General features: G+C 46.4%; 1 protein-coding gene across 2 annotated transcripts in view; it reads right to left on the reverse strand.

Annotated features, from left to right (window-relative positions):
- The window catches only part of Tim23 (translocase of inner mitochondrial membrane 23), a 47,246-nt gene that overhangs the window by 15,970 nt on the left and 4,731 nt on the right, over positions 1 to 26,545 (reverse strand). For both annotated transcript variants that reach the window (XR_012829635.1, XM_075699260.1), the window contains exons 3-5: positions 11,715 to 11,808; positions 10,643 to 10,730; positions 3,433 to 3,491 (exon numbers count right to left, since the gene is read on the reverse strand). Coding sequence is in view for 1 of the 2 variants with exons in the window: in XM_075699260.1 (XP_075555375.1) it covers positions 3,433 to 3,491; positions 10,643 to 10,730; positions 11,715 to 11,808 (241 nt within the window). In the remaining variant the exon portion in view is untranslated. The remainder of the gene's footprint in view (positions 1 to 3,432; positions 3,492 to 10,642; positions 10,731 to 11,714; positions 11,809 to 26,545) is intronic.

A 26,545-nucleotide genomic window follows, 5' to 3' on the forward strand; every position in this document is an offset into this window, starting at 1 on the left:
CACTCGCCTGAAGGAGAGCCACACAGCTGCTCAGATCCGCTCTGAGTATGATGGAGCATTGCTGCAGTGGAAGATCACTGACAAGGTGAAATATGTATTTCACACAATTTCACCTCCGTTAACTGTTTTTATTTCATTTCACAGGTCCTTTGCATGGCGAGAGATAATGCTTCCTCAATGATAAAGGCATCTGCATTTACCGGACGGGAGACTGAAGAGGATGACGACGATGGCAATTTCGACTGCCCGGAACACTTAACCAATAAACTTTTAAGCGGGTTCCTCCAGTTGGAGCCATTTCGATTTGGCTGTGCCGCCCACAACCTGCCGTTTGCTGTAAAATACGCCATTCGGCAGGTATGCACCATTAAATAATGTATTGGTTTCATCTTATGTGCATTGATAGATTGTTCATTTATTACTACTTTCATGGACAATTGTTTGGGCCAAGCTTCGTTAAATAATTTGCCATGAATGCATGGAGAAAGAATGTACAAATATAATAATTGCAGTTTGAAAACTAAGGGCAGATAACTGTGCTTATTACTGTTTTGGTGCTTTAAAGCTCTATTATGCAACTACCCCCAACTCATGCTTAGCCTAATTTTCGAGTGTGCTTCGCTTTTTCATCTTGGGTATTCGTAGTGCATTTGCTACCATGGCCGAGGCCACAAACTCTGCTTCCCATCAAATACAGTAGTGGCTGCGGATCATTTTTCTGCCTCAGGCCAGGCACCAAACTTACGCCACTTCGAGGTCTGCTCTCACCACGTCAATCAACCGTTCTGAAATACCTCTAAATACAAACAAGAACACCATCATGAGCCAATGTGCCACTGGTGCTCCAATCAGATGGTGCATGGCTATCACCTTTATTTCCATTAGTAGAACTGCAATGGTTTTGGCCCTTACGCCAATAAAACCAATATATCGTCAGAACTGCAATGGGTAACTTTGGTGACCCAAGACTTCCACACTCTTGGAAATTGTCCGATTTCATCTTTACCAGTTGCAGTCGCAATCGAATAACAGTGGCAACACTACTCCATTTCAAGTGGCAACAATGGAAAAGCGGAGCCACGGGTCACTTAATATTTTGGTCACTGAAAGGGTTCTCGACATGTTAGCTTCCTAGCTTGCTTGCAGCATGGCACGCACATTTGGCGCCAACCGCTAGGGAAGAAAGGAAGGGAGGAGAGTGCCTTTGAAATCCACCAAAGAATGGAGGAGCGAAGCGAAGAGAGAAAGAGCATGGTCGAATACTATGCGCCTTCTATTGTTTAGACATGAGTTGGTTGCACCAAATGCATTGCAAGACAGTAAAGTCAGCACTACTGTCCATCTCACTCTGTGGCCACAGCTGCCCAGCATGATGCACTGCACCATCTATGTATGGTACCAGTGTGGTGCACACAGGCATATAGGCATCCTCTTTGATCACACCACTGCTTTTACAATTGGAAGTAAGTCAGCAGTAACCTCATTGACTTAAAGCATTGGCATCATGAAATTTGCATCCCATTGCCCCTCAGCTTGTCCCACCACGCTTTCCACCTGCGTTAGTGCTGTGTGGGAGTCTGTGCAGTTCTCTGCAGAGAATTTACAAAGCTGAGAACGCTGCTTTACTTTGGACAGAGCCAACACGGCCATCTGAAAAGTGACATTATCAAATTGCTTGACTCCATATTTCTAATGCAAATTTTTAAAAAAATTTATTCTCGGATTTTGTGTGCTAAAACATGATGATTAATGAGGCACACTGTATGGGGCGCTCGGGAATAATTTTGACCACCTGGGGTCCTTTAGTGTTCACCAAATGCTAAGTACATAATTTTTTCTTTCTATCCCAATCAGAATGTGGCCACCACTGCCAGGATTGAACCTACAACCTCATGCTCAACAGCCAAACACCATAGAGATACCACGCCAGGTATTATGAAAAGCTGTATGCAGCAGCTTTATTTTATTTTATTTTTTATTTTTGCTATAGTGCAAATATGCTGCTCAATTTTTTATTCTTTGACCCCTTCACTATCATAATTTTTGTTTAATTTACGAAAAGTACACATTCCTTTTTACCATCATTTACCTTGCCATCGATCTCTAAAAATATAAGACCAGGAATTAAATACTTTACTTTTTTTTACTGCTCTCGTTTAAAAACCAGCAAAAGACATTGTGCATTATTTATTTGTGTCAAAATTACAAGGTAGTGCAACTTTTGACACGACGAGTTAAGTCATCATCGGCAACTATGGGGTTAATGTGAAGCTTTCTTTGCTTCCTCCCCTTTTCTGGCACTAGTTGCTGGCTACTGTCATGCACAATTGGCCGGTGCCATAGATAGTGCGAACTGAGGCGGCCTGGGGTGGCAGGTGGTGTACCAAAGCGAGGACATGAGATCCAACTCAAACATGAAGTTGTTGTATTGCCGTTATCCTAATTTACTCTTCATGCAAAGTACCTACTCCACGTGGAAGGCGGCGGGGTAAGGCGCAGCCCACTGTTCTGTTTTACCGCCCACACGCCTTTGAGGAGGAAGACAGCAATCACAACGATCGATTTGGTCAAATTTACCTATCCTTTTTTCTTTTTTGTTTCGAGATTCCCATTATCATGTGATGTAATACAGGAAAGAAATCTCAAGAAGAAATCTAGGAAATTGAACCTTTCTAGTGCTGCTGACAAAAACCAGTAAGAAAATCGAGCTTCATGAAGTGCCATCACACCGTAGATCCTGCGGCTTTCCATTGACACAACTACGCCATCTTGGTACAGTTCTAAATAGGAGAGATTGAAGCTTCAGGTAGCCACAGCGGTGTATTTCGCTGCACAAAACTGAAAGGAAGAGAAGCAACCAAAAAGAGAACTGGTAACTCGATTCGTCACTACTGCCGCGTACGCACAGGAACTGCTCCTACTGGCTGACGCAGATAATATAAAACACTGGCACGTGTTCCCCGCCTTTTTACAGCGGCAACTGGTGCATTTCTTTATCCCAGCAACATTTGGTGACTGCGGCAGGCTGCATCACTGGCTCCCACTTCTTTCGTTATTGTGTTAAAAATGCAAAATTTTGAATGTGCCATACAAAATGGCGTAGTACAAAATAAAAAGAGAAATAAAAGCTTGTTTGCATGTGTAACGGCCCCCTCTGCCCACTTAGGTTCGCAGGCTCACATTTATTTTGTTGCCTTCAAAATGCAATATCGTTGAATATCGAGAATGGCGGAGTAGTCGCATTAAAAAAAACTGATATTTGCATGCACCATACCACAGTTGAGAATTGCAGCATGAAGGCTTGTTTTTACACCCCAGCCTAAAGGGCTATGGTACAATGAACCATGTGCGAATCAAATAAAGCGTGTACTATTAGTGAGGTACCCTGTGACATAAGTCAAGCCCAGTATGTACATCATTATAAATTCTCACCTATGACACCCAGAACATTTGCCGACCCAGCACCTCCCTTGGTTATGAAGTTGAGCATTCTAAAACAAAAAGAATACCAACATATGTTAGCAGTTATACTTCAAAATGTGTCAAAAGTTTCTTATAAATTCAGAGAGCATGCGGTACACACTCTTGCATAAAAAAATTCAGATCACTTGTGACCAAACCTACTGCTGGCCTTTGTGACAGGCCAGCATATGGTACTCTACAACTCTAAAGCTTGTCACGTTCCTCTCACCTTAACGTGACAAGATGCAAAATATACAGGTGCAGATAGCCAATTAGATTGCAGCAACTGGCCACATGAGTATGCCTTCGGTATAATTTTCATATGTAGTCCCAAACTGAACCATGAACTGTCACCTACACATACGGTTCTTCACTCTTAACACACAGCTGCATTTTGCACTAAACACAAAGCCCAGACAATGCTACTTATTGTCACATGGTCGTGACGTCAAAGAACACAGTAGCAATACTGTGAAAGGCAAAACTAGCTTTTATTGGGCGAACCTGTGCCCACAAAACAGGCTACACTTAAAGCACAACGAGAGCTGCGAACACAGTCGACGATCGTCGAAAATCTCATCAGCGGGTCAAGCGCGTCGGCTTTTATACAGCAGTCGTCGAATGTTCCAGACTAATCGTTCGGACCCGCGTGCCTTTCACAAAGTTCTACACCATTCGCGTCATGCGACGAAATCAGATAACATAAGGTTCGGCGACAACAGACAGCCGGGTAGAAGCATCGATAACTTTCCAGAAACTTCAGATACATGCAGGCGCGTCCCGCGCTGTGCGATTACATTTGTTAGGCGGCGAAACGTGTTCACCCGATAAAGATAAGCACACGTGTCATTATAAAGCACTTCTCAGCTTTTTACCAATGTGTAGGCCATCCACAAGATATGTAGTGTTCTTTTAAAAGCTGTAATGGGAAGACCATGGCGACACCTATAGCAGGTGTCTTCCAGGTTTACTGAAGAAAGCCAGCTTATGGAGCTTTTTGGAGCTACAGGGGTTCAATCCACTGGATGTGGATAGATTTGCATTCAATGTAACTGCACAGTTTGCTGTGTATTGTCACTGCAGCTTCACAACATTCAGTTATTGTTCAATATAAGGAATCTTTAGATATAGCTAGATTTGATATAATCTGGTTTGATTGTATCTAGACTTTAAAATAGGTCAGAAGCCATCGTCAAGTCACTGAATAAATTATGCAGCTTCGCACAGTTTGTCGATAAAAGCACCATGGTAGGATACATTTAGCCAATACGAATGCCAGGATGATACAAATTCACGAAATTTCCCAGCTGAAGCCCAATGGACACAACTTTAAATTTGTCCTGTGATCTGGACACATTTTAGCACCTTTACGAGCAATCCAAATTCACGAGCCAGGACTGCCAACAGTCAGACAAGGGGCAAAGAAGCTATGACAGTCTCAAGTTCCTTTCTGTTAAATTTACTAGTTGGTGCAGTGAGAAGGCATGCTTAGTTGAGTAATCAGCCAGTCCCTTCAGCGCTGTTGAGGCTCTTGCCATCTAGCTATAGCACCACCCATTGGTGCCTTCACCGCATGGCCTACTTGTTAGCCGAGTGATCTGCATGCCATTCTGTGTGCACTCTCAGTCCTCCACCATGCTTCCACGTGACCATGCATTGCCAATGCTATGATCAGCATTCATGCTATCTGCATCCTGCAAACATCAAGTTGCAGAAGCCTCCCAGATAGGCTGTTGCACCAGTGCGAACAAATGCATGTGAAATTCTGCAGGTTTGGTTCACAAGCATCAGATTGTGGAAGTTGACACCAGCAATTTTGAGTGGTTCAGCAGCAAAGAGTGGCAATGGCCAACAGCTGATATGCTGCACGTGGTGGCCATTTATTTGGGAAGGCACACCAGCCCAATTTCACAGCGAAACTGTTAAGGTGCATATCCACTAGTGAAAAAATGCGCGCAGCGCGCCAGTGGCGGCAAAACACATGATGCAAAAGCTGCCTGGCGGCACCTTTTTCATGCCACAGGAAGGACCGGTCCTGGACTAATTTTTCAGCGGTGACAAGCGAGCCACGAACACCAGAGGCCAAGGAAAGTGGCCCCATTCAGCAACGTGCGCGGGGGAGACTGGTGCAATGTCGACCTGCCCGCCCGCTTAATTTGTACTCGTATTTGGTATCAACCAGACCGCTCACTTCGTACTATTGTCTGTCCATGTCAGCTCTCGCTTGCGCTTTTTTTGGTTTTCTTGGTTTGGTCTCATTCGTGCTTGTTTTGATTGTCATGGTTTGCAATTGTTTGTTACAATAATGAATCTAAACCGAGACATCCCGGTGGAAAGGTTTTAGGAGACAGTACACCATATTCCATTCTGTAGAACAAGACAGACCCTGAATACAAGGACGTGGAGGCGACACCCAGTACCTCATTCTCCTTGTCTTTTGAATGCAGTGACGCTGCAACAAAAGAGAGTACACCAACGTGATTATGATTAGTGGCAACTACGCCGTCATCTTCATAACACTAACTCGCAATAAGAATGAAGGACAAAGAACGTAAACAAAGCGCCAATCTGTCAGCAGACGAAGGAAAAAGCGCACATCTTGCACCTACACGCAGTGCAAAAGAAAGGTGGCGAGATTTTTATGCTGCCACGTGACTGCCACAGCGGCACGCCACCAGTTGGTGTGGACGCTCTGCAGCAGCTGTATTTGCAGACACCAGTGCTTCACATGCATTTTTCTGCTAGTGTTTATGCTACTTCATGTCTATTTTAAGGTGCCTCTCATACTGAGATAGTGTGAGCGCAAAACATGCCTGACTTTCAACTTCATCATCTCCACATACTATCATCCATTGTACATGTTCTTCATCTGTATATATCATCACCAGCAGCACAGCTTGATCCTCGTGGTAGTAGCATGAGCTCAGCTGGAATAAAGCGCTTCCTTACAAGTGGTGGAGGTGCGGAGCTCTCGTTGATACAGGAGCTGCAATTTCGATTATTCATGCTGACTTTTGTTCCCGCCTCCGAAAAGTGACCACGCCTTACTCCGGCCCTTCTCTTCGTGCAGCGACCAACACCATTATTCGGCCAATCGCGCAGTGTACTGTTCGGGTGTCCATAGGCGGAATTCGTCACCACATTGTTCTTGCGGTATTTCGTGAGTGTACCCACAAACTCATCTTGGAGTGGGACTTCTGATCTTCCATGTCCGCTTCTATGTCTTGTCGTCAGCGCCTCATACAACTGGATGCCACCGGCAATTCTCTTCCTAACCATGAAGAACGCATTCGTCTCGTCACCTCCTCCGATTACGTTCTCTGGCCATCTAGAGAAGAGATTAGAAGTGTCAACTCCTGCAACATTGTGGATGGCGACATACTCATTCTACCCTACGGCCATACCCTATCTCAAGGGATTGTGATTACCCCTGGCCTTATTCACTTCTCTCAGGAGTCTGCATTGCTTACCGCCTTAAACCAAACTCCTGAACCCCAACTGTTGCCTCGTGGATCAACCGTCACTTGCGCTGTTGACACTCATCCCACTGCAAATGTCACACTTTCGACATGCCACCTGAGTCAAGATTGCCGCCAAGTAATGCTTCTTCCACACCTTGTTGCCAACCATGAGCACTGACCACTATTAACAAACACCGTTCCTTGTTCGACATCAATTCGCCCATCCTCGGCATGACTACCGCCGCTACTCACCGCATACAGACTGATGGCTCCCGCATTGTTCACTGGTGGCCATATCGCATGTCTCTTACAGAGCGCAAGATCATAGATGAAAACGTATCAGACATGCTTAGACGAAATATCATACGTCCTTCCTCGAGTCCCTGGTCCTCCCCAGTTGTTCTAGTGCAGTAGAAAGACAGCTCAGCGCGTTCTTGCGTCGATTACTGTGCGCTGAACGAAAAAACGCGCCAAGATGTTTACCCCCTGCCACGGATCGACGATGCACTAGATTCGCTCCACGGTGCAGAACATTTCTCTAGCCTTGACCTTAGACCTGGCAAATACCGATGTCCGAATCCGACAAAGAAAAAACGGTGTCTGCTACCCCTGATGGGCTCTTCTACGAGTTCAATGTGATGCCTTTTGGACTCTGCAATGCGCCTGCCACTTTCGAACGCATGATCAATAATGTCTTGCATGGTTTGAAATGGGAAACCTGTCTGTGCTATCTCGATGACATTGTAGTGTCTTCAACCACATTGTCACATTTGCAACATCTTGATGAAGTCCTTGCCTGTCTTGAAAACGCTGGCCTGCAGCTCAACACAAAAAAATGCAGTTTCACCAGCAAGACCATCAATGTTCTGGGGCACATAGTCAGCAAAGAAGGTATTCGACCGGACCCTGAGATGCTCGCTGCCGTATTCAAATTTTGCCATCCGTCGCATCAAAAAGACCTGCCCTGTTTTCTCGGACTTGCTTCTTACTTCCGGCGCTTCATACACAACTTTGCTGCGCTTGCGGCCCCGCTCCATCAACTCCTCGCCAGTAATACACCCTTTGTTTGGTCTGACGAATGTGAACGTGCTTTCCTGGCTTTGAAACATTCACCGACATCAGACCCAGTACTAGGCCACTTTGATCTGAGCGCACCCACCATCCTTCCCACTGATGCTCGCAGTCATGGTCTCGGTGCCATTCTACTGCAATGTGGCAATACCTTCCGTGAACGAGTAATTGCTTACACTAGTCGTACACTAACCACTGCAGAGAAGAATTACACTATAACCGAGCAGGAGTGCCTTGATGTTCGGCAGTGCAAAAATTTCGCCCATATTTTCACGGCTGCCATTTCACAGTCGTTACTGATCATAATGCACTGTGCTGGCTTTCATCGCTAAAGAATTTATCAGGTCGCCTGGGTTGCTGGGTGCTTCGCCTACAGGACTACGATTTCAATGTCGCCTACAGACCTGGAAAGAAGCATCAAGACACCGATGCCCTATCTCGCTACCGTCTGCTGAATCATGACAATTCATCATCGCCTCTCCGTACTAGCGTACGTCCCGAGTCCTCTTCATCGGCTTTACCAATCGCAACCCTCGGCTGGCTAAGACCCGACAGCACATCTGTCCTTGTGTCCCACCAACATATCGACCCATACTGCCCAACTATTCTCCAACGCATGGAAGGTTCTTCGTCCCCTCCGAACGTCCGACTTTGTCGACAACTTAATTCAAGCTGTGCAATGGGGCTTCACACTGCTACATTTATCACATCGATGGCAACAAATTGGTACTGGTCATACCACGTTCTCTGCAACGTGAGGTGCTCGAAGCCTTTCACGATCATCTGACAGCCGGTCATCTAGGCTACCACAAGACTTACAACAGAATACAAAGTCGCTGCTCCTGGCCTGGCCTGTCTTCAGCCGTTGCGAAGTACATTGCATCCTGTGTTCGTTGTCAAAGCCGCAAACAACCAACAACAGCTCCTTCTAGCTCTTAACAACCTCCGCCTTGTCCCGCTTCGCCTTTCGAAGTAGTTGGAATAGACTTGTACGGTCCTCTTCCCACAACCTCACATGGCAATCGTTGGATTGTAACAGCCGTAGACCGTATAACACGCTACGCAGAGATAGCATCTCTACCATCCGGGACTGCTGCTGAAGTCGCCGATTTCGTTCTACACAACATTTTCTTACGCCATGGCATTCCGTACATTCTCCTCAGCGACTGCGGCAGAGTCTTCCTCTCTTCTATCCTTACCGATGTTCTGCGCGCCTCTAAAACAATTCACAAGACGATTTCCAGCTACCATCCACAGAACAACGGCTTGACGGAGCGTTTTCATCGTACCCTCTCCGACATGATTGCAATCTACATCCGCCTCGACCGCCAAACTTGGATGCAATCCTGCCGCTCGTGACATTCGCCTATAACACGGCTACACAACGTACCACCGGCTTTTCACCTTTTTTTCCTCGTCTATGCCCATTCACCAAGTTTCGTTCTTGATGTATCGCTCCTTTCGACTCCTGTACTCCAAGCAGCTCCTTTCTCGGAACAGTTTCTGTCTCGCCTCACTGACTGCCATCGCCTCGCCCACCTTAACACCTGCATCCCCCAGGACACTCGCAAGTTTTGTTATGACTCGACCCACCGTGCTGTTACTTTTTCTCCTGGGGATGAAATTCTTCTTTGACTCCTGTGCGCGTTCCCGGATAATGCAAAAAATTTCTCACGCGTTTTATTGGACCTTACACAGTCACTGAGCAGACATCACCTGTCAATTACCGCGTCTCACCCCTTAGAATGTCGTCCGATGCCCGTTGCCATGGGACAGAGATAGTGCATGTTTCTCACTTAAAAGCATATACTCGATGCATTTCATAATACTTCTGCGTGGCCAGGCAGCCGCTTCCACAGCAAGAGGGACTTAGTGTGAGCGCAACACATGCCTGACTTTCAACTTCATCATCTCCCCATATAATCATCCATTGTACATCTTCTTCATCTGTATATATCATCACCAGCAGCACAGCTTGATCCTCATGGTAGTAGCACGAGCTCGGCTGGAATAAAGCGGTTCCTTACAATACACTTAATTTTGACAGGACCACGACGTCCGTTCGAATAAACCGGAAGTTTGAATTAGGTGGATCCGAATTAACGAGATTCCACTGTATGTGTTTAAGGTGATATGAACCTAAAGTGATATGAACCTAAGGTGATGCAGGCCCATGAGATTCATGTCAAGATTCTACTGTATCCGCACGACAGATTATGAAACTGCTAAAACTGCATGCTTTATCATTTATTTAGACAGAATGGCATTACCAAGGTAGTGCTGTACTTTGTTATTGACTTTTAGTATTGACTTTTCTGCACATTTACCTGAAGTATGCCTTTCACATCATAGCTGATGAGATTTACCTTTAATACAATCTGTGACAAACTTACCCAGTTTCAATAGTATCATGGAAACCATGTTGTATTATAGCTATTTGAATAAAGAAAATAAAAATATGCAGAGCACAGCAGCACTAGCTTAAATCCAAAACATCTTGAACCGCTCATCAAAGGCACCCAACAGTGATGCAGGAAAAATGCAGAAGAAAAGAAAAAAAAAACTTGCTGGAAGGGTAAAAAAAAAGGGGGGGAACATTTGCTAGAACCACTCGGAGTGAAAAGAAAAAAAAAAGCGGATCAACCCACTGAGTGCGTCGCACGCTGCCAGTGTGCCCTGCAAGGCTTGTTTCTCGTAGGCCTCTGTAGAATCCTGATACTCCACCAAAGGCTGCCCCTGTAACAAGGATATTGCGGCAATCAAAACAGTGCTCAAAACAAGAAATAAATGTCATTATCCTCGCTCTCTCAAAACACAAGAGAAACAACTCAGTAACCTCAACAAAAAATTCACATGCATTTTTACAGTGAATCTTGTAGCTTCAAGACTTCACATTGCAGACTATATCGAGCACCTGCTGAATTCTGATGTGCAGCTGCATTTGTTGCAATGCGAAGCCACAAACAAATTAGAAGTGCTTCTTAAAGACACGAATGATTCCCTTACTCTCGTGTTGACGCATCAAGGACTTGCAACCCGTGAACTAACAGAGGCGTTCTTCATTAGGAAGCACAAAGACACACGTGTCAGCCAGGAATGACTAACTTTACACGACATGGAATATTACTACATTGATAAGTTGTTTTAGATTGCTTGTGTCGATCGAGAAAGCATCACACCTGCTGTTTTTGCATCTTCCTAGGATGCTGCATGGTGGTTTGGTTACGGTTTTTTCTGCAGTCTTTGTTCTGTTCTCTTTACTTCCTTTTGTATGTGTATATATTCAGGGCAGATCCCAATAAACATTCAGCTGTGAGACGGCACTCGTGTCGTGCATTTCCTGCTTTGTCCCTTGTGCTTACGCTGAATTTTCATAACCATGAATCCAACATTCCAACTAGCCCAATTAGCCGTCTTGATTCATGGATTTCAGTATATGCAGTGCAATCTAGCATCTGAAGTCACAATACAAGAATTCGTCCAATTCCTGACGCGGCTCTGTTGTTGCTCTGCAAGTCATCACTCTTCTGACTGCATTAATTTTACAAAAAACAATGCTTTATGTTGCATTGTTATTGTGCCTACCTTGGAGTTCCTGGAATTTCACATGCCATTTGCCCTTACCACCAGTCATACTTGGTTACTCATGCTTCACATGTCTCTCAAGGCTCAGATGCACTGAAAAGTGCCAGTGTGAAATTAATGTTAAACTGCACTCACCAACCATTACTGAACCACCGATTTGTGAGAAGGCCAATTCGAAGCGCCCCCGTTGCCGTGATGCACCCTCTGGAAATATCCATTCTGGTCCACCCTGCATCACAATAAATAAACAAATAAGCAGTTCTTAGGTTCATGGCACAAGCAAAATTCATCAGTCCATCTCCACTGTCACATATACTACCACTACTTATCTGTCACATATACTACCACTACTTATAGACCCTTTTCATGGTGATCCTATGGGCGCCGCCATGTTTGATCACGTGGTGACACGTCCATTGCTTGCATCAGCTGCCTCCATTGCCTCAGTGTTTACAATAAATATGAATGGCACCCCGATTGGGTCAGCAAACCTGTTTCAGCAGATATCATAGATGGTGACTGGGTGGACAACACTAAGCTTTGGCCACCACTTCAAAGGACATGCAAGCGCTTTCAGAGTTCATTATACCTTGTCCAAACAGCATGAGCAGCACATACAGTGCTTGTACTGGAAGTGGGGCTAGGAATTTATTCTAAGCTGTCCAAAATTTCCACTTGTGAAATAAATCAGGATCAGTGTGCTCTTAATTCTTTGTTTGGCTAACACCTTGAAGCAGCGACTTGTCATATTTCTGACTCGTTACTTTCTGCCCAATCACTCGCAGGTGTGCTCACCTCGTGATAGATCTGTTCTTACTGCGCACGAGGCTTGCAGCGTAGATGTTCTGTACTTTGTAATAGCTTGTAGCAAAGACGTATTATAACTAGTGCCTTGCTCACTCCTGTAGACCGTAACAAAAGGTTTGGCTTCAAACAATCTGTTGTTGGTGAAGTCGCCACTAACCACGCTTTGGCACAGTGATCCAAGTGTGCGCCCGTTCACTTATTCTTGATACATTATAAGTTTGCGTGTGAGTTGGTGTGGATGTGTGTAGATAATGTGGGAAAAACTTACGATGCCAGGAGGCGGTGCTACTGGCTTTGTTACTGAGTAACGAGCGGTACTCACTATTGCCAATGATCCGGGGCTGAAGTTCTTTCTTTGGAGGGTAGCGATACAACGCCGGTAAATGAGTGACTTTTTTCATCGTCGAGGAAAGCCGTGCATCGCAAAGTGCCGACAAAACATGCAGTCTGTGCATGGCAGTGGTTTGTGAACTTCACCACACAGATTAATTTCTTTCCTTAAAATGCCAGTCACTTTTTTTACGGCCAATTAGCACACATCTTCTGTCTACCGTTCCACATTTTCCAGCATGAATGGAGCTCAGTGCATTAGGGACACCCATATGCATTTCTGATACCTGATCACACAGTAGCAGGGCAGAAGTGGTAATGGTTTCACAGTCATGCACTTTCGCTGAGGCAACGTGCAGCACGCCACTGAATGGTGCTATCTCATTCCTCTACAGCAAATTGCTCTGTGAAAGGGCCTATATCTAAATATTTACCACTATAAGTACAAGGAGAAAAACTTTGAAAAAAAAACAGACTTAATCCTGAATTTTTATATTTAAAATTTGCTGCCATTCATCACGACACATGACGACTACATAATCACGAAAATGTTCTTGCTTTAGCAAGAACACTTCGTTTAGACAGAATCAGTCATACAGAAATATTTTGCAGGATGACCTTTTGTTGGGCTAGTTGTTGCTTACTTAACATATTGTGGAGCAAAGGCACAATAACAAAGCAGGCAGAGACTCACGTCACAGGCGCTACTAACAACTTTATTCAAGGCAGTTCAATACAGTATATCGACACGTGTACTTATTTATCCTTTTCTCAGGGACTCCATTTCACCCACTTAGATTATTACTAAGCGCAAAATGCACTTGCATGATTCTGAGCTTCGATGTTATCCTTGACTCTATCTGTTGTGTATGTTCTTGCTGAGCAGTGTGTAACAAGACTGTATGTGCAACATGAATTGTGTAATACTTTCTGGAAGGCACGCATGCCCCAGCGGTCACCCTGGAACCTTCGACGAGTCATGTATAAAAGCAGACGCGCTTGACAAGCAGATCAGATTTACAACGACTGCTGACTGTGCTCGCTGCTATGATTGTGCTTGACTGCTGCTTGTTTCTGGGCTCAGGTTCGTACAATAAAGAGTTACTTTCGTCATTAACAGTTTTCACTAAAGTGTTCGTCCCCATCAGTACAACATGACAAGGTGTACTGTTTTCAATGTCCAGACACCCCAGCCATACCAGCCACCTCGGGCAGACTACAGAGGGTGACTATAAGAAATAGCAAAATCATTTGAAAGATCTAAAGAAAGTATGCTCTGCATCGTACAAAACAGAAGTCTGACTTACACAATTACTACTTTATTTTCTTTTACATAAAATGCTCATTTGCTGCTCAAATGCTCATTTGCTGTTTTGTCTTTGCTTCTGCCCAGGATCTTCGCGTCATGAAATCTCGGCTGACAAGAGCAGACTTTACAGTGCGCTGAAAGACAGGCAATCAAGTCTTTCTTCCAAGTCATTAGTGTGCTCCCTCATTCAATCATTGACGCAATGGCCAGTTTGTCCTATATAGGACTTTCCACTTGACAGGGGGATTTCATAAACCACCCTAGTGGTGCATCACACGTAACGCTTGACTTGCATTACTTGGCATCCTGTCTTAGAGCTGCCCATTATGGGGGCACACAGTTGGGCCAGCCTGTCGGGAGCGAAGAATATGACAGGCACATTGTACCTGTCGCCACTCTTTTAAAGCTGTGGCTCATCCTGTGCACATACGACATGACTTCTGGCCTTTGGCCACTTTATTCACCGGCTCTTACCTCACTCGCTGGTGTGCCCACTTTTAGCTTCCGTTGCAATTCAGCCACTGAGGTCAGGATCAAACGAGCGTAGACTGCTTCTGAAAGCCTAATAACTGCTCGTCAAAACTGACCTGCACCTTATGTTCACAAGACCTCTTAAGTGCTGACCCCAAGCAAATAGTAGTAATAGTTTTTTTCACAAGTTTAAAGTGCGTGGAGCCATACGGCAAAAGTCCTTTCTTTGCTAACAGTTAATAGCCTTTGAACATCCTTTGAAAACATGAGGCTTAAATCTAAGAACTGTAGGATTATGTCAACGGGGAGTTCAAAGGTAAAAGACAGGCCTTTGCAGCGAATAATTGCCCTCCATAGTCTGCCGGAGGGGGCTGGTGTGCCTGCACATTGGGAACAGCGTATATACTATATCTCGCTGTCTTTTGAATAAAGTTGTTAGTCCCGCCTATGATGCGAGTCTGTTTTCTTTGTGACTGAGCCTTTATGCTACAATATGTTCAGTTATGCAGAAGACTTACACTTAACCTTCACTGCAAATTGCCTGCTATGAATCAATGATCTCTTTGTTGAAACAAGCCTCTCCACTTCAAAGACAGCTCCAACATTATTAAGACAAACCACTTTTCCAGCAATTCAGTGTTTAGAGGAGGATGTCATTTTTTTGGAAATAAGCGAGCCCAAGGCCAAGGAGACTATGTTTCAAGCCTTCTTATGGCTTCTAGGAGGCACTTAATGCAGTGTACAGTCCGTTACAATTGGCCAGATGGGTAGTGACCTTCTAGCCACTCCTGCACCACTGCAACAAATCGCTTTGTGAAGATAACACGTCCCTCTCAGACAGACCTACGGCGACAGCAAGGCGAGACACGTGTTGCGGATCGAGTGTTGCTTGTTGGTTCATTGTCATCGTCATGGACGATGGCAGCAAGGAACTCCTGGAAAAGGATGTTCTACAGCATTTCCTCACGGACTCCGGTAACGGCTACGCTAGTTTTACATACACTCCAGCTAATTGCTGGGTCATCCCAGGAACCACGACGCGCCAGCTTCAGTCAAGCGTGACAACCCCTATCTACAAAGCTTCCCTCCTTTCTGTGTGTTCAGTGAACAAAGGTGTGGGAGTGATTGTGTGAACCCTCACCCTTAATGCGGGTCCTTAACGACTTTGGACACTCCGAGTAGACGAAGGTAGGAAGGCAGATTTCCCTGGCCTAGGGATCTAAGGAGGACAGAGGGGGGTTTTTAAGCGGACTTTTTTGGCTCCTAGGGGTGCTTCAATTCAGTCATGCTAGACTGATGAGACGTAACATTCTCCACTCTTCACGTAGATATTGGAAATAAACCCAGTGCACATCGTTCTAGATGAGAACATGTTCCTCCCTTCAGCAACGTCCTTAGCGTGGATGTGTCGGGCGACGGCATGGGCCAGCTACCCCTTTTGACATACCCGACCCCAACTCTTACAAGTCCCAGATTGGAAGTACATTTTTTCTCTATTTATATTACGTAAACAGGAGGCTGTTAGCATTCTGACACAGTGCACAAGACACTGCAAGTTTCACAAAATTTCGTACTCATTAAAAGAACGTATAGCATTTTAGTGCCCTACTACTCTCACTCATATGTGAAGTTGTAAAGCATATATACACAACATATTCGCAAGCCACGCGAGTTGGTATAAACAAATAGTGGAAAGCAGCACGTAATTTATACTGCTGCCTCATTCCCAACATCAACAGGATACTATAGCCATTAGCTCTTTTCTTGCAGGGCCAAAGGAAATCAATTTGATCAACAGCTGTTCAATACAATCTTAAATATTACATCACACACAAGCAGCACAATGTGCTGTATGAAATGAAGACTGCAGATTTACTTTTGGGACAGTTTTGGCAGAAGAAATGCAGAAAGAAAGGAAACCGGCACTTGCAGCAATAAGTCAAAACAAATGCTCCCTGCAGAATAAGCAATAGCATACACTTTTCACATTTGTGCAGCCACAGTTTTTCCACATAGCATGGGCATCATTATTGCTAATAATACTTATGCAAACAAATCTGCATAAATTTTTTAGCGTGGTCTAAAGTTAGAAATCTTGGAAACCAGAAGCAAGGCACATATATTGAATATTGCCTTTTTTTTGATTATAATACTATCAGCAAAATCACAAATTATTCTTTTCTTCAGGCTTCTTGAGGTGTTTCTTTGAAATTTCACGGAATTCTGAGAAACATTCTGAGCAATTATTTATGTTTTACGTCCACTTCAAACACCAACACTCAACCTACAATTTTATGTATCATAGTATCATCATCATCATCAGCCTGGTTACGCCCACTGCAGGGCAAAGGCCTCTCCCATACTTCTCCAACTACCCCGGTCATGTACTAATTGTGGCCATGTTGTCCCTGCAAACGTCTTAATGTCATCCGCCCATCTAACTTTCTGCCGCCCCCTGCTACGCATCCCTTCCCTTGGAATCCAGTCCGTAACCCTTAGTGACCATCGGTTATCTTCCCTCCTCATTACATGTCCGGCCCATGCCCATTTCTTTTTCTTGATTTCAACTAAGATGTCGTTTACCCGCGTTTGTTGCCTCACCCAATCTGCTCTTCTCTTATCCCTTAACGTCACACCCATAATTCTTCTTTCCATAGCTCGTTGCGTCGTCCTTAATTTAAGTAGAACCCTTTTCGTAAGCCTCCAGGTTTCTGCCCCGTACGTGAGTACTGGTAAGACACAGCTGTTATACACTTTTCTCTTGAGGGATAATGGCAACCTGCTGTTCATGATCTGAGAATGCCTGCCAAACGCACCCCAGCCCATTCTTATTCTGCTGATTATTTCACTCTCATGATCCGGATCCGCGGTCACTACCTGTCCTAAATAGATGTATTCCCTTACTACTTCCAGTGCCTCGCTACCTATCGTAAACTGCTATTCTCTTCCGAGACTGTTAAACATTACTTTAGTTTACTGCAGATTAATTTACAGACTCACCCTTCTGCTTTGCCTCTCCAGGTCAGTGAGCATGCATTGCAATTGGTCTGCTGAGTTACTAAGCAAGGCAATATCATCAGCGAATCGCAAGTTGCTAAGGTATTCTCCATCAACTTTTACCCCCAATTCTTCCCACTCCAGGTCTCTGAATACCTCCTGTAAGCACGCTGTGAATAGCATTGGCGGGATCGTATCTCCCTGTCTGACGCCTTTCTTTATTGGGATTTTATTGCTTTCTTTATGGAAGACTACGGTGACTGTGGAGCCGCTTTAGGTGTTTTTCAGTATTTTTACATACGGCTCATCTACACCCTGATTCCGTAATGCCTCCATGACTGCTGCGGTTTCGACTGAATCAAACACTTTTTCGTAATCAATGAAAACTATATATAAGGGTTGGTTATATTCCGCACATTTCTCTATCACCTGATTGATAGTGTGAATATGGTCTATTGTTCAGTAGCCTTTACGGAATCCTGCCTGGTCCTTTGGTTGACAGAAGTCTAAGGTGTTCCTGATTATATTTGCGATTACCTTAGTAAACACTTTGTAGGCAATGGACAATAAGCTGATTGGTCTATCATTTTTCAAGTCTCTGGCGTCCCCTTTCTTATGGATTAGGATTATGTTAGCGTTCTTCCAACATTCCGGTACGCTCGAGGTCATGAGGCATTGTGTATATAGGGTGGCCAATCTTTCTAGGACAATGTTCCCACCATCCTTCAACAAATCTGCTGTTACCTGATCCTCCCCAGCAGACTTCCCCCTTTGCATAGCTCCCAAGGCTTTCTTTACTTCTTCCGGCGTTACTTGTGGAATTTCAAATTCCTCGAGACTGTTCTCTCTTCGATTATCGTCGTGGGTGCCACTGGTACTGTATAAATCTCTATAGAACTCCTCAGCCACTTGAACTATCTCATCCATATTATCACAGTAGACAGTTTTAGTATAGCGTAAAATGCTTGCGTTAGCGTGCGACGCAACGCTAACACAAAGAAAGACTGCACTGCGCGGCACAAGGTAGTGTTTTAGAATAGCGGAACAGAGAAAAGCGTTAACGTTAACGCAAACAAATACAGCGCCATCTAGATGTAAAAACATAAAGTACTGGAGAGCCAAATCCATACGAAATGCCAAGCTTATCCAATGCCAAATCCGCAAGTGTGTCCCTAAGTCAAGCTTATCGAAAGCCACAGTCGATGCGTTAATAACGCATGTAGGTGTTTGGTTTGAGTGTTGTTTTGTCGAGAGTCACGAAACGCACCGATTATTCTTAGCATGCCGCGATCGAGTGTTCTGTGGGACCCATATTACGTGTCCTTTTTAAGTTGGGATGACATCGACGCCCTCATGCTTCGGGAACGAGAGCGACTGCGCAGGTTCTACGTGTCCTCAAGATCCACTCAACATCGAAGCTATTCCGGAGGGGACGTTTCGCCGGCAATTTCGCTTCCAGAAATCCGATTTCCCACTTCTTTCCACTTTTTTGCAACGGACGCCCATCTTGACGTCCGTCCGAATGAGTTCAAGGCGAAAACCTCCTTCAGGAGGTTCATATCGTCGTCGTCTGTAAAATGCACACGCATTGTGACCACAGCACCGACCACACTACTGTGTTTTGCCGCGGAAAACGTGACAGGCATCGGCTTGACATGCGGCTTTACACCAAGCGAACGAGCGAAATACATTTGGGCGCCATCTCGAGGCGGATACAGCAAACATGAGCAAACATTAGCAACCCCTCTCGTTAAGCCTACTACGCCGCTAATCGAGAACATATATCGTAAACAACGCCCATTTGTCACCTGTGCGCCACTGTCGAAGCATCATCACACAAATCTAAGGCAAACACGAGCATTAGTGGGGAACGAATGAGCTGAACAGTGCAGGCCGACGACTCGATAGATCCGAAGCGGGCTGCTCTCACTTCGACTGGCGCCGCCATCTTGCCGTACGTAAGGCTCCCCTTGCGTGCGTTAGCGTTCAACGCTAAATCCTGAAAATAGCATACGTACGTAAGAGCTCCAGCAGCGTTTACGTACAGCGCATGCGCAGTGTGGTGCACGCGACGCTAACGCTAACTCTTTGCGTTTGCTGCTTTACGCTATACTAAATCTCTCTAGTATCATCATAGTATATGTTGTGATAAAACAAAATAAAACATAATATCACCAAAATGAATATCTTTCAGGTTGTCTTTATACAGACTGCACCAGAAACTGCACAAATAGCGTTAAACTGTCTACATGAAGGAAAGATAAGAATGATGCTATGATGGCCTAGAGCAAGGGTCTCATGTCAGGCATTGGGTCACATGCATGGCACATGGCTCCTCACAAAATTCCCTGTAACGTGTTTGGCTGAGGACGATAGTTTTCTGGGGCCAACCTACACTACAGCAGGAGAAAAGGGTCGTGTGAGCTGATCACAAGATCTATGTGGGCCAAATGCTATCCGCAGATCATCTGTTTACGACCTCTGGTGTAGATCATAACATTCTGCTAGGGGTATGCAAATATTCAACATTTCAAATACATACTGAATAGTCCCTGCTATTTGATTCATATTTGAAGTTGTTGAATATTTGTTTGTTTCGAATATGCGAAGTAAATGGGATGAAATAAATTTAGAAGACTCGAGGGAAACTGAACGATGAATGCAAGGACCGCTTCGAGTCTACTACACGACAGCTGCGTTTGTTGTATGGGGGCGCCAGTTCCTGAGCAAACACACAGGGCAGATAACTTCTGCTCAATTATTTCCAGTCATGCAATAACAATGGCTCATTTTGAGGCTGCCTAAACACAAATATGATTCGATTTATTATTTGACTAGTCTGCCTTTGTTTGCATCCCTTCAAAACATTGTGTGGCGCTGCAGTATCACTTCTCTCCATCAGCGAACACAATACTGTATGTTCATCTCGTAACATGCTGTTCCCTTGTTTCATTAAGCCTTTCGCTTCTGCCCACCTGGTGTTGCGCACCTCATTTCTCTGCTTCATTGAGCATGTTCCGCACTGCAAGAAAATTGCTGTAAAATCTGCTACAGACATCGCATTTACAAAACTATTTATTTTGTTCTCAAAAGGCTTCCACGTCAGACACAGCAAAAAGAACTAGAAAGTAAGCATAAGAAAGTTAAAATATGCAGGAATGCGGAGTACATTTTAAAATTTTTTGCACTCGCAACGCCTCTTGGACTTTTCAACTTGCCCCTGTTACGTTTCGCCTACGACGCGCGGTTTAGCCGGCGCGGCTGCAACAAAGCGGCAGACATTTTGGCCCGCTCGGCGTCGCCGCTACGCCTCCCCGCCAAGCGCGTCCAGGCATGTTCCGATGCCACGTGTCTTCATGTGCGTGTGTGAGTGTATGTGCATATTGGTGCCCACGCTAGTCGAAGCGCGGCAGCCGGGGAGAGGAGCTCCCAGCAACTGTGAAGCGAGGGGGTCTGACAGGCGCCGACACGACAGTGTGAGCCACCTTCTCCTCCCCATTGTGCCCGACCGGCGGCGACACGACAGTATGCGTCACCTTATCCCATTGTGCCCGAGCGGCACAGTCACGTGCTCGTCTATTGAGGGGTTCCTTCTTGCCCTCAACTGCGAGAGTATAAAAGCAGCTGCCCCCGGACGCCAAAGGAGGGCTCCGATTTCTTCTGTTGAGTAAAGTGCACTCCCGTCTCTCTACTTCGGTCAACCTGACCGCCAACTCTTTGCGATGTTAGAATAAACAAGTTGTTTTGTTGTTACCAGTCGACTCATGCTTTGCCGGGACCTTCAGATGCTTCCAGTTGTACCCCAGGCCGCCAGGCCAACGCTACCCTTGGGGCTTGCGACCCAGGTGCAACAACGGGCGTCAGCGCCGAGTTCCCAACAACTCGCGCCAGCGGTGCGAGCACAACAACTGGTGGCAGCGGTGGGATCGCGACAACGGAGGCCAGCAGCGAAGATATGCAGTTGACGGTATGCTGAGCAGCTCAACAACGATCCGGGAGCAGTGCAACGAGCCCTGTGTGATGACTGGTTGCCTGCAGCGGAACGACTGCGCTGAACTCTTGGCTGCGAGGTTTGGTGAGTGCGGGACTTTCTTCTTCTGAGCTTTGCCAGGCTTTTGTTAGTGTCAGAAACAGAGCTGGTAATTGTGGTTGTCGTTGCTGCCAGGTTAGTTTGCGGCAAGACAATAGTAAGCAGTAGAGAAAGCAGCATTCAGAGCAGCCATGGATTTGAAGTCGTTGGGCAAACCGAAATTGCTGGAGCTTGCAAGAGAGTTGGGTCTGGATGTCTCAGACAAACTAAGAAAACCAGAACTGCTAAAGGCTATTCTTGAGTTAGAGGCTGAGGATGACGAGCTGTCGGAATGCCTTGAGACCATTGAGGAGAGGGAGACTGCAAAAAGACAGGAGCGCGAACTTAAAGAACAGAAAGAAAAAGAAGAGCGCGAACGTAAAGAACAGAAAGAAAAAGAAGAGCGTGAACTTAAAGAGCAAAAAGAAAAAGAAGAGCGTGAACGTAAAGAACAGAAAGAGCGAGAGCAACAAGAGCGCGACCGTCAACACGCTTTGGAAATGAAGCGTCTTGAGGTAGAGATGGAACGCGCTCGTAATGGAAGTCAGGCACACGGTGCAGGAGAACGCGTATTGTTCAAAATGACTGACCTGATGCGGCCGTTTAAGCTTGGAGAGGACATTGGTTTGTTCCTGGTTAACTTTGAGCGAACGTGCGAGAAGCAGGGGTTCTCTCAGGAAACGTGGCCACAGCGCTTGCTCACTTTGTTACCCGGCGAGGCGGCCGACGTAGTCGCTCGCTTGGATAGAGAGGAGGCAGAGGATTTCGACAAAGTGAAATCGAGTCTGCTAAAAAAGTACAGGCTGTCAGCAGAGGCGTTCCGTCGGAAGTTTCGGGAAAATGAGAAAGGCAAAAGTGAGTCATATACAGAGTTTGCGTACAGGCTTATGTCAAACATGCAGGAGTGGCTCAAAGAAGAGAAAGCGTTTGGTGACCACGATAAAGTTCTGCAGTGTTTCGGGCTAGAACGGTTTTATAGTCGGTTACCTGAGAACGTGCGGTACTGGGTCTTGGATAGGCCAGACGTTTGTACGGTGGCTAAAGCCGCTGAGCTAGCCGAGGAGTTTGTGACGCGTCGGGCTCGCGGAGTTAAGGACGGTCAAAAGGGTGAATTTGGCTCGAAGTTTGAGAGGCCGAAGTTCACACCCATGAGAGCAAAGGGGAACACACGTAGTGCGGATGCGAGTGAAAGCAGTGCGACCGAACCTAAGGAGACGGCGGCAGCCGAAGCCGAACGCAGAAAGCGGTTCGAGATGAGGCAAGCGCGCGTTTGTTATACGTGCCAGAAGCCGGGTCACTTTTCGGCGCAGTGTCCGGAAACAAAACCAAAAGTTGTGTTTTTGTCAATATGCAGCACTGACGAGAACATGAAGCTTCTCGAGCCTTACATGCGAGACCTCCTCGTGAACGGGAAAGAGTGCTGAGTGCTTCGCGATTCCGCAGCTACAATGGATGTAGTTCACCCGTCTTACGTAGAACCCCATATGTTCACGGGCGAGTGCGCATGGATCAAGCAAGCCGTGGAAGCTCATAGCGTGTGTCTGCCGGTAGCAAAAGTGCTTATTGAAGGACCTTTCGGAGCGCTTGAGACGGAGGCGGCAGTGTCATCTATGCTGCCCCCCCAGTACCCGTACCTATTTTCGAACAGGTCCGATCACCTCCTGCGCGAGAAGGGGCTTTTGTTTGGTGAGGCTAGCGTTCAGGCCTTAACCAGGTCGAAGGTTCGGGAGCTCGCTGCAAAGGCGGTAGTTGCGGGGCCGACGTTATCGAACAACGAAAAAGGGTCAGAGGCGCAGCAAGCTGATATTCAGAGCACGCCTGAACTGAATAAAATTGAGTCTGTAACGTTAAAGGCACCAGATACTGGAGAGGAAATTCCCGATGCGGGAAAGTTAGAAGAGCTATCTGCAGATTTGCTCATCGCGCCTACGTCAGACGGACTTAATAGGTTGCTAAAAGTCAGCCGGTCGGCTTTGATAGCCGAGCAAAAGAAGGATGGCAGCCTAGAAAACATACGCTGCAATGTCAAGGAAGGTATCGCCAAGAAAAATGCTCGCTTTGTGGAAAGAGGTGGAGTCCTGTACCGGAAGTATCTAGACCGCAGAGGAGTGGAGTTCGATCAGCTGATCGTTCCTCAATGCTATCGTCAGGATCTGTTGCGCTTGTCGCACGGGGGTTCGTGGTCCGGACACCTAGGAGTTAAGAAAACTAAGGACCGTCTCTTGCAAGAGTACTATTGGCCAGGGTGTTTTCGGGACGCAGACCATTTCGTGAGGACATGTGACACCTGTCAGCGGGTGGGCAAACCAGGGGACAAATCAAGGGCGCCGTTGAGATTGGTACCTATCATCACGGAGCCTTTTAGACGGCTCGTTATTGATACAGTGGGACCTCTGCCGGTAACAGCCACGGGGTACAGACACATTTTGACTGTGATCTGCCCAGCGACAAAGTTCCCTGAAGCAGTGCCGCTTAAAGAACTCAGCTCAGTTGAGATAGTCAATGCACTACTGTCCATATTTGCGCGAGTTGGTTTTCCTGCGGAAATCCAATCAGATCAGGGCACAGTGTTTACTAGCGCTTTGACGACAACTTTTCTCGAAAGGTGTGGGGTAAAGCTGTTACACAGCTCAGTGTACCACCCACAGTCGAATTCCGTTGAGAAGCTCCACTCCGTCATGAAGCGCGTGTTGAGAGCCTTGTGTTTTGAACATCAAACTGACTGGGAGCTGTGTCTGCCTGGGGTGATGTTTGCATTACGGACCGCGCCGCATGCAGCTACGGGGTTTTCGCCAGCTGAACTGGTGTACGGTCGCTCGCTGCGATCTCCGCTTCGCATGCTTCGAGAATCGTGGGAAGGCAGGGGCGACGACCCAGTCGTGGTGGAGTACGTGCTTAAGCTCCTCGAACGCTTAAGAAGGGCACAGGAGTTGTCAGGTGAAGCAATGGCAAAGGCCCAGCAGAGGGCCAAGCTTTATTATGATCGGACCGCCAGGGCCCGTCGTTTTGAGGTGGGCGATGAGGTCATGATATTGCGCACATCGCTAAACAACAAACTAGACGTGCAGTGGGAGGGCCCAGCACGAATTGTTCAGAAACTGTCGGACATTAACTACGTGGTGAGTCTGCCAGGAAAGCGGAAAGCACAGCAAGTTTACCACTGTAATCTGCTCAAACCTTATAGACAAAGGGAAGCAGTGGTGTGCATGATGGTGAACGTTCCTGAAGAGCTTCCGGTCGAGCTTCCGGGACTAGGCTCAGTGACGAACAGGGAAGACACCGGTCAAGTCATTAGTGACTTAGTCAGTGGAGCATCGCTGTCGCCTGAGCAGAAAACCGAACTACACCAGCTCTTACAAGAGTTTCAAGGTCTGTTCTCTGAGAGGCCTGGTAGGACTTCTGTCCTTACTCATGACATAGAACTTACCTCCCCAGAGCCAGTACGATCCAAGGCGTACCGGGTGTCACCCCGCCAGAGCGATATTATGGAGGCTGAGGTAAAGAAAATGCTACAGCTCGGTGTTATTGAGGCAGGTGAGAGTGATTATACCTCCCCTTTGATTTTAGCTGAGGTACCGGGCAAGGAACCTCGTCCTTGCGTCGACTACCGCAGGCTTAATTCCATCACTAAGGATCAAATTTATCCGATCCCTAACATCGAGGAGCGCCTTGAGAAAGTTAGTAGCGCTCAGTTTATTTCCACCCTAGATCTTGTCAGGGGTTATTGGCAGGTTCCACTTACAGAAGAGGCTAGTAGGTATGCGGCGTTCATTTCACCAATGGGAACATTCCGTCCTAAAGTGTTGAGTTTTGGTTTGAAGAACGCGCCATACTGTTTTTCAAACCTCATGGATAAAGTGTTGCGGGGACAGCAAGAATTCGCTTTACCGTATCTAGACGACGTAGCGATATTCTCCGCATCCTGGTCTGAGCATATGGCACACTTGCGGGCAGTGCTAACCCGCCTGCGCGAAGCGGGCTTGACAGTCAAGGCTCCTAAGTGCCAGTTAGCACAGGCCGAGGTTGTCTACCTCGGTCACGTGATTGGTCAGGGTCGTCGCCGCCCCTCTGAAATAAAGGTGGCCGCTGTGCGAGACTTCCCGCAACCGCGCACGAAGACCGATATTCGGTCGTTCTTAGGTGTCGCCGGCTACTATCAGAGGTACATCCCCAGGTACTCTGATATCGCGGCTCCCCTGACGGATGCTCTAAGAAAAACAGAGCCTCAAACAGTCGTCTGGGACGAGACAAAGGAAAGAGCTTTTAGCGCCCTAAAGAGTGCCCTAACAAGCCAGCCTGTGCTACGATCGCCAGACTATACAAAAGGGTTCGTTGTTCAGTGCGATGCTAGTGAGCGAGGCATGGGCGTTGTACTGTGCCAACGGGAAAATGGAGAAGTAGAACACCCCGTCCTGTATGCTAGTCGTAAGCTGACCAGTCGTGAGCAGGCGTATAGCGCCACCGAGAAAGAGTGTGCATGTCTCGTGTGGGTCGTTCAGAAATTGTCATGCTATCTAGCCGGCTCGAGGTTTATCATTGAGACGGATCACTGCCCTCTCCAATGGCTGCAGACCATCTCTCCCAAAAATGGCCGCCTCCTGCGCTGGAGCCTCGCTTTGCAACAATATTCCTTTGAGGTGCGTTACAAAAAGGGGAGTCTCAACGGTAACGCCGATGGCTTAAGTCGAAGCCCCTAACGTAGGAATCAGCCTCAAAATTGTTTGTTACTGATGTTTTTCTTCCTGAGGCAGGATTTTTAACATATTGCTTTTGTTTAGTGTTTCAAAGTGATGACATGCTTTCTAGTGTAATTTTCCAATTTGTGGACGCGTTCTAAGTGCTGCTAGACTACTGTAAGGAACTAGGCAGTGGTATAGAAGGGGAAAGAGCCTGGCAGGGCTTAGTGAGGGTTGTGCCGTGCTTGCTGACTGAGCGGTTGAGTTTCAGCGTTGTTCTAACGCTTGCCGGGAACGAGAACAAAAA

Source organism: Dermacentor variabilis, chromosome 1 (assembly GCF_050947875.1).
Source record: "Dermacentor variabilis isolate Ectoservices chromosome 1, ASM5094787v1, whole genome shotgun sequence".
Taxonomy (NCBI): Eukaryota; Metazoa; Arthropoda; class Arachnida; order Ixodida; family Ixodidae; genus Dermacentor; species Dermacentor variabilis.